The following is a 9,323-nucleotide window of genomic DNA, read 5'->3' on the forward strand; positions in this document are numbered from 1 at the left end:
CTAACCTTAGACTTCATTGCTGCTGAACTTGGGGGACCTGTATGGTCTTGGGACAAAAATATTTTTTTCTTTGTTAACAAATCAAATGTTGTTAAGCTGCTTGACTGCTGCAAGCCGAAGACGCCACCATCTGGTTCTCTAACCACTTAGTTACTTGGCTTCTCCTTGGCCCGTTCTTTACTATAGGAACCCTATTGCTTCTAACCCCCTGTCTCATCAAATTTCTCAGATAACAAATAACTAATATTGCTAAGGTTGCTACTAAACAGGTCCTCATACACCACCTAATTCTATCTGGGCCTATCGTAAATTATAAAGAACTCATTTGGGATGACACTGCCCCATTATAAAAACAAAGGGGGGTTGTCAGGCACTGCCAGGCACAGGCTTGAGTCTTCACGGGAGAGGCCTGAGCTTCCAGGTATGGCCAAGGACCCCCAGGCTACAGGAGGCCACTCCCTCTCCAAGCCCAGCACACCTAAACTTAGGCTCTGCCCATAGCCCTGTGACTTTTAGACAGTTACCTAGGAAACTCCTTATCAGCCTTCACACAGCCCATCTCCTGAGACCCTAGATCACCTGACCCCCCTGCCATTGCTTATGTGCTGGAATAAATGTCCCCGTATGTGAATTAGGCATCAGAAATGACCTTGGTATGTCCAATTCTCTTAGGGTCCTTCCCCCCACCCTCAGATGCTTATAAACCCATTTCACTGACAATAAACTGAGAGAGCTGTTTAACTTTCTCTGGGGAGTGTTTTTCTTTCATCATGCGCTCACCCACCCCTGGTTGCCTAGATGCCTTCGGGAGGAACCGTGGCCAACCCCCAGAGCAAGAAGCCAGGAACCCACAAATCATGGTGCCAAGTTCTGAGGTTTAAGTTTGACCAACCACAATGTCAGGATTAGATCTGAATTCTAGGAAAGGAGAACTTCCTCCCAGGGAGAGGCTCAGGTGTAAAAAAACAGATCTAGGGAACTCCTTTAGGCAAGAGATATGGAGAATCCAGATTCTTCTCTTCTCTAACAAAGAGCAGTCTGTAGGAGCAAGCCAAAAGACATTCTTGCTTTTCACTTTTAGGGTTCTAGTCATCCTAACTGCCTACTAAAGCTACCCTCTTTTGAGAAGACACTGTTAGAGGAAAGAGGATTATGACTAGTCAGTCTTTAACTACTTACAGCTGAATGGAGTCATAGAGTAATTGCAGTTACAATCTCTCCCAAAGTAGGGACTATCTAAGGGACCCCAAAAATGTACATATTGTGCCAGGCATGGTGGTGCATGCTTTTAATCCCAGCATTCAGGAGGTATAGGTAGGAGGATCACTGTGAGTTCAAGGCCATTCTGAGACTGCATAGTGAATTCCAGAACAGCCTGGACTAGAGTGAGACCCTACCTCAAAACAAAAACAAACAAACAAACAAAAAACAGAAAAAAAAAAAAAAAGAAAAGTGGGGCTGGAACAATGACCTAGTGGTTAAGGAGCTTGCCTGTGAAGCCTAAGGAAGCAGGTCTAACTCCCTAGAACCCTCATAAGCCAGATACACAAGGTGGCACATGTGTCTAGAGTTCAACTTCAGTGGCTGGAGGCCCTGGTGTTCCAATTCTCTCTCTTTCTCTCTCTATCTCTCACACTTGCTCTCTCTCTCTCTCTCTCTGTCTCACTCTCTCTCTCCATTAAAGAAAAATAAAAATGTGTACTGGTGGAATACAGGAAGACAGTTCTGGAAGAAACTGTTGGAGAGAAAGAATAAAAGCAGGGCTGGAGAGATGGATTAGTGGTTAAGTGCTTGCCTGTGAAGCCTAAGGACCCCAGTTCGAGGCTCGATTCCCCAGGACCCATGTTAGCCAGATGCACAAGGGGCGCACACGTCTGGAGTTCGTTTGCAGTGGCCGGAGGCCCTGGCGCGCCCATTCTCTCTCTCTCTCTCTGTCTCTCTCAAATAAATAAATAAACAAAAAATAAAAATAAAAAAAAGAATAAAAGCAAAAAGTTAAGGGGAAATGGACACACAGAAAAGTGGACACCTTTAGAGTTTCCATTTTTGTAGGCTCCTAGGCCTTGGAGAGCATTCTAGGGAATCCAGGTATATAGAGTTAGATTTGCGTCAGGACCATCTGAATGTGAGCTGACAGATCCTCTCCCAGAACTGTTTATCAAATGGTACAGTAGTGTCTGACATGGTCTGAATCTGTTCCTGTATGACTTGTAAAAGAGATGAGATATTAGTAGAGTTATCAGAAACCTAGCTGACTCCTCTCAAGATGTCTTCTCATTGGTCTTTTGTTTAGATAAAAATGAGATGTTTTACTTGTAGACAGCTATATATTCTCTATGTCACATGTGCTAAATTACAATATGGTTTTCCTAATCCAGATTGCTTGACATATCTTTATTTAAAATATTTACCCTGAGTATTATCATAAGTACATCCCACATAGGTTAAAGAATAAAAGAGTTGGGGAGGTAATATGATGGAGAATGGAATTTCAAATGGGAAAGTGTGGGGGTGGGGAGGGAGGGAATTACCATGGGATATATTTTATAATCATGGAAAATGTTAATAAAAATTAAAAATTAAAATTAAAAAAAAAAGAATAAAGGAGTCAAAATGTTTTTTCTTTTTCCCCGAAAAATTATTAGTGCTGGGAGTCATGGTGCATGCTTTTGAATCCAGCACTCAGGTAGCAGAGATAGGATTTCTGTAGTTAGAGCTCACCCTTGGACTACACAACAAGTTCCAGGTCATCCTGGGCTACAGTGCGACCCTACCTCAAAAAATTAAAATAAATTAAATTAAATTTTAAAAGGTATTCGAGCCAGGCATGGTGGCACATACCTTTAATCCCAGCATTTGAGAGGCAGAGGTAGGAGGGTTGCCATAAGTTCAAGGTCACCCTGAGACTACATAATGAATAACAGGTCAGCCTGGGCTAGAGTGAGACACTACCTCAAAACCACCTCCCCTCCCTGCCCCCCAAAAATACATATTAGTGACTCGATCCACAAGAATGTTAAGACTCTCACTGTCTCATTGGCTTCACTGACATATAGTTCTTAATATTTGGCCAGAGAGGTTTTTTGCTACTATTGATTTAGTGACAAACAGATCAGCCATACAAAAATGCTAAGTTAGTGCCGGGCATGGTGGTGCACAGCTTTTTTCTTTTTTTTTTTTTTTTATAAATCTATAGTTTTATTAAGACAAAAACTGACAGTATGGTATGAAGTTTACATTTAAACAAAATTTTCAGACATCTAACACATGCCTAAAGTGATTTAACAATGTAGCTCTAGATGTAGGTCTAGACAATACCAAGAATTGATGGGTCTTATGATTCAAGACAGAGCATTTTGGGTATGTTAATCTTTAGGATTTATTTTGTGTTTTCAAGTCAATCTATACCCCAATATGAAAACTATTTGTCTCCTGAGACCAGGGCTTTTTGAAGTATTCAACCCTTGAATTGACTCAATGAAATTTGTGCTGTTAGTTACTGAACCCTGCCACTAAGTTTCAGAGTTCAAAGTTGAAAAAAACAGGCTCCAAGTGTTTCCCTATCTCCTGTGCCACCCTCCGCCCTTCCCACAATGCTTCAGCCAGTGGTTTAAAAACTGCTATTTATAACTCCATGATTGGAAATGAAGGGCCTTTTTGTTTTCCCCTCCTAACTTCAATATTAGCACCTCTGAGGCAAAATGATCTGCCTGAATATACTCTCCAATTAAAACTTTTCCTGCTTCAGTTTCCATCTTTAAAATGTCAGCTTTGGTTAATGTAGGAAATGGCTTTCTCCTTTATGGGCAACATGATGCTCAGGAAGGAAACATCACAGGTTTGAAGCAGTCTCCCACTGTCCACCTTTCTGGTGCCAATGAAATATTTTGAAAAGGTAAAGTATTCTGAACCTAGAACCAAATCATCAGCTAGCTGTTCTTTCCATTGCTTCACCATTTCCCCAATCAGGCCCCTAAGTTTAACCACAATCGTCCTGTCCATCTCCTCCCTGTCCCCCCCCCCCCATTAATACACCAGTAATAGCCAAAAACTACACACATGCTACTCTGTAAAAATGCAGTGAACACTATTGGGAAGAAGGCTGTGGGTTGTGGAGATGCTCTCTGAAGATCCACAGTATCTTTTTTGCTCTCCCACACACCCACTTCTGCAGGTTTTGTCCTTCATAGAAGGCCCTTTGCCTTTCTCAGCAAAGTGCAGAATGGGTTGCCTTGAAACACTTACCCTTTCCCCTCCACTGGGACGGGCCTACAAACTACACAGCTGGGAACAGCTTTAAAGCACTTGGGCTGTTGCAGGGCACAGAAATTATGCTGGCTCTTCAAAGGACATCTTCTCAAGCCACCTTTATGGTGTGAAGACAAGTAGAATTCCTTCCCTCCCCCCTTGAAGCCCACAGTCAAGAGGTGACAGGGGCTGATACTCAAGAGAGTTAATTCTTGTCGTCTTTTTTGTCATCATCCTCTGAGGGGTAGGAATGCCACGTCAGCCTTTCCTCATAGGATATGACAACCTGTGGGCACTTGACATTGGCTTCCTTGGCAGGGACCAGGTCAGCCTCATCAGAGTTTTTCCATTTCATCAGGAACATGAGCTCTCCACTGGAGTCTGTAGCTCCAATAATCCGCTCTGGCTCCAAACCTCGGGCAAAGCCTTGTGGCTTTTCTGACTCTTCTTTTTTCTTCTTTGGTTTGCTCTCCTCTCCCTTATCTTCAGAATCAGAGTCGGCTTTTCGCTTGCCTCCCTCTGATATATCTGTCTCATGTGCTGTTTTCTGTGACTGTAGAAACTCAGGGATCAGGTCAGGGCAATCCAGGTTCTCTTCTGGCTCCCACGTATTGTCCTCATCTGAGAAACCCTTCCACTTTAGGAGATATTCTACTTTTCCCTTGACAACTCGTCGATCAAGAGCTTTTTCCACCACATATTCCTCTTCCTCTTCTTCAAGCACTTCCTCCACTTTCTTCTTGTTTTGTTTTTCCCCATAGTGCCCGCCAGCTCTGTAGTGTAAAGGGTGACGCTGCTCTCAGCAGCGCCCGCGTCCCTGGAGCATGGGGCGCTCGCCAGAGCGTCCTGTAGGGAGGGCAGAGGGAGTGGCACCCAGGAAAGCCACCAGCGGAGTGGCCGCGCGGAGCCCCTCACTGAAGCGGCGTACCGTAGGCCTAACCGACCGCCCTCCTCCCCCTCAACCGAACAAAAGACGGTGCACAGCTTTAATCCCACCACTTGGGAGGTAGAGGAAGGAGGATCACTGTGATTTCAAGGCCAGCCTGGGACTACATAGTAAATTCCAGGTCATCCTAGGCTACAGTAAGACCCCACCTTGGGGGAGGGCAACAAACCTGCTAAGCTCCATAATGCAGTAGAAGCTGGATCCCTTTCACAGATCCACAGAGAGAAAAATGCCACCACCAGCAGCACCATAAGCAAGCATACTCCAGGAAACCCAGGCAGAGCTCAAGCACTGTGCATATCTGAGGCTAGAATTCTATATCTGCCCTCAAACACACCTTAGGGCTGGACCCTACAATTTTCACACCATGGCACCTTCTCCAGCCAGGTTGCTAGAGATCTAAAACTTTAATAAACTACTGAGCCTATTGGGGGATTTCCATTCAAACTATTACATATCACCCCTGGCCACAAATAGATTCATAACCATCTTACATTGTAAATTATATTCAGTCCAACATCAAAGGTTCCCATGGTCTTTACCAACTTCATATAGTTCCAAAATCCCAAATCTCATCCAAAATTTAAGATTGTCTCATAGCTGTGAGTCCTGTAAAATCAAAATGTGTTTTTACTTTAGACATATAAAGGTACAGAGTAAATATTTCCAACTTCATAAGGCATTGTTATGGGGGTCAAGTGTCACATAAGCAAGACTATTGACCCATGGAATTTGAGGCACAAAAAAAGAAGAAAATCTGTTATTCCAGGTATGCACCCCAGAGGTCAGAATCTCAGGATGCATTCCCAAACTGGAGTGTCAGCTTTTATTGGAAATAACCACATGATGTTTATAGGGAAAAAAAAGAAAACAGGATTGGAGTTAAACCATAAATCATAATTCACATGTGACAAGTACAGTCATAAAAGTAATTTTAAATATAGTGGGGAATTTGGTGCATCTTAGAAGATGATAGGGAAAAACAGGGACAAAAAGAACTTGTACCTAGACATCCAATTAAGACAGTGGTGTAGCAACCATGCCAAAGCAGCCTAGGAGAGAAAAAGCCAAAAAGAAACACAAAAACAACAACAACAACAAAAAACCCCCAAAACCAGCAAAATACACTCTTCTACTAAAAATTGAGGTGTGTAAGAAATTGCCAATGGCAGCAGAGAAGTAGAAGACATCCAGAGCATGGAGAGCCCATGTAGACAGGCAGAAGAGGCCCCAGCAGCAGTGGCACCAGGTCCACAGGGCCACAGCTGCACAGCTCAGCCGGGGCCACAGGACAAGCCAGGTGAGGAAATTTCCACTCATACCGGCACTCCTTGCAAACTCAAGAAACATGAAGGGAGGACCGCAGTGAGCAATGGAGGAGCAGATCATGAGGTAGAAGATCATGTGGACCAGTGGGAGAACTAGAGCCACCATCCACAGCCTCCCCTCACCCTCACTAGCACAAGCACCAGAGACCTGGGGGAAGGGAGCTCACATCACCCAGCACCAGTGACCAGAGCAGTGATACAGTGACCCAGCCAGCCTACTTGAACCTACAACACACCAAAGAGGGACCCAAGCAGGAGCACAGCATAAAATCATCCCAAAAGGTAACTGGAATGACACCAGGTCAGTACCCACCAAATAAGCCTGGTATATAGGGTTGAATCAGAAGTGCTAATTGCACCTTCCATATCAGGATAAATTATATGTTAAATCTGATGGATGGTTGTATTTGCCATTCTTAAATAAGATGTACTTTGGCCTTGTCATTTGTTGCTTCCTGATTTATAGTGCCTTTGTTTCCTCTTCTGTTGTTCATTAGAGAAGGGTCTCACTTGGTCACAAGCTGACTTGAAACCCTCAACAGACCAGAAATCTTAACCTCCTAGTTGACAGGATGAAGGGTGTGGGGCAGCACACATCCTAAAGGGGCTGTGACTTTGTTAGAGGATCTGATTGTCATAATACCTATTCTTGCATAACTACCCTGTGCAGTTTTTCATTGAATGTGTACATTGTTTAGTTAAATTTTAGAATCTACCTATATTTTGTTCCCCTCAGCCTACTTGAATACTCTTATAGCAGGCAAACCCAATATCAAGGGTCACTTTTGTACATACTCTGAGAGTCTTGAGAGCCACAGCTCCTACCCTAAAGATATATTATATATATATATATCAGCTCCTACCCTAAAGATATATAACATCAGATTGATTGATACATCTAATAATACTGCAGCTAATTAGAAAATCCTAGCATTAAATTAATCCAAGATGCAAAAATATGTACATTATAACACAAGAAACACAAACATTCCAGACAATTCAAATACACCAAAAAGTATTAATGCATCAGAAATGACCTCTAGTGAGAATGAATTAGAGGAAATTCCTGAGAAATATTTCAAAAGAATGATTATAAATATGCTCACAGAAGTCAAAGAAGAAATCAAAGGAATGAAAGAGGAAATAAAAGGAATCAAAGAAGACACAGGAAACCAATTTAATGAAATAAAGAAGTCAATAAAGACATAAATAAGGAAATAGAAATAATAAAATCAGTCACACTTACTAGCAATGAAGAACACAGCCAATGAAATAAAAAACTCTGTAGAAAATCTCACCAGTAGAATGGATGAAGGAGAGGACAGACTATCCAAGAAGACCAGGTAGCAGATCTAATACAGTCCAAAAAAGAGAAACACAGACTAATAGGAAAGTATGAATGGGAATTTTAAGATATTATGGACACTATGAAAAGATTAAAAATAAGAATTCAGGGTATACCAGAAGGAAAAGAATTTAAATCCAAAGGCACAGTAGGCATTTTCAACAAAATCGTAGAAGAAAACCTCCCCCAAATTGGGAAAGAGATGGCAGTGTAGAGCAGTGTAGATACAGGAATCCTTTACAACACCAACAAGACAAAACCTGGGGAGAACCTCTCCTCACCATATTATAATTAAACTACAAAACATGCAAACCAAAGAAAATAGAGAAAAAAAATCAAGTTACATATGAAGGTAAGCTCATCAGGATCACAGGAGATTACTCAACACAAACTTTAAAATCCAGAAGGGCTTGCAGTGATATATTCCAATTTCTGAAAGATAACAACTGTCAACCAAAGTTTCTTTATCCTGCAAAGCTATCCATTCAAATAGATGGAGAAATAAGGACATTCCACAACAAAAGCAGCCTAAAGGAGTATTTGAAGACAAAACCACCTCTACAGAAAATATTTGAAAGAATCCTCCATGCTGAAGAGAAAGAAAAGCATGCATATAATGAACCTGGAAAAAACAAACCATACTCAAATACCAGTTAATTCAAGACAGCAATGGTAAAACCAGAAGAACTACAAAAATAAAATAGCAAAAATAAATACTCACCTTTTAATGCTATCTCTCAATATCAATGGCCTCAATGCCCCAACCAAAAGACATAGGTTTGCAGACTGGGTTAAAAAGCAGGATCCTTTAATGTGTTGCCTCCCAGAAGCTCATCTTTCCACAAAGGATGGACACTATCTTAGGGTGAAAGATTGGAAAATGGTGTTTCAAGCAAATGAGCCTAGAAAACAAGCACAGGTTGCTATCCTTATATCTGACAAGGTAGACTTCAGTCCATCATTAGTTAAGAAAGTTTGGAAAGTCAGGTCACTTTATATTGATTAAAGGCACACTTCAACAGGAGGACACCACAATCCTAAACATATATGCCCATAACATGGGGACTCCCAACTTCATCAAGCAAGCACTATTAGAATTAAGGTCACAAGTAACACCAAATACAGTGGTAGTTGGGGACTTCAACACCCATTCTCATCAATTGACAATTCATCCTGGGAAAAAAATAAACAGAGAGGCACCTGGATTAAATGAGGTCATAGAACAAATGGACCTAGCAAATATATACAGGACATTTCACCCAAATGCTGCAAAATACGCATTCTTTTCAGTAGCACATGGGGAAATTCCTCTAAAATAGACCATATATTATGGCAAAAAACAAATCTTAACAAATACAGGAAAATTGAAATAATTTCTTGCATTATATCTGACCACAATGGAATCAAACTACAAATCAATAGCAAGAAAAGCTATAGGGCATACACAAAATCATAG

At 41.7% G+C, this 9,323-nt stretch overlaps 1 protein-coding gene across 1 annotated transcript; it reads right to left on the reverse strand.

Moving 5' to 3' along the window:
* Positions 1 to 4,341: 4,341 nt before the first annotated feature.
* Positions 4,342 to 5,377, reverse strand: LOC101599815 (chromobox protein homolog 1). The gene is made up of 2 exons (XM_045142491.1): positions 5,364 to 5,377; positions 4,342 to 5,021 (listed from the first exon to the last, which is right to left on the reverse strand). Exons 1-2 carry the CDS (start codon positions 5,375 to 5,377, stop codon positions 4,454 to 4,456), a joined length of 582 nt encoding a protein of 193 aa, XP_044998426.1. The 3' UTR covers positions 4,342 to 4,453.
* Between the last annotated feature and the right edge of the window lie 3,946 nt (positions 5,378 to 9,323).

This window comes from Jaculus jaculus, chromosome 1 (genome assembly GCF_020740685.1).
Source record: "Jaculus jaculus isolate mJacJac1 chromosome 1, mJacJac1.mat.Y.cur, whole genome shotgun sequence".
Lineage (NCBI taxonomy): Eukaryota > Metazoa > Chordata > Mammalia > Rodentia > Dipodidae > Jaculus > Jaculus jaculus.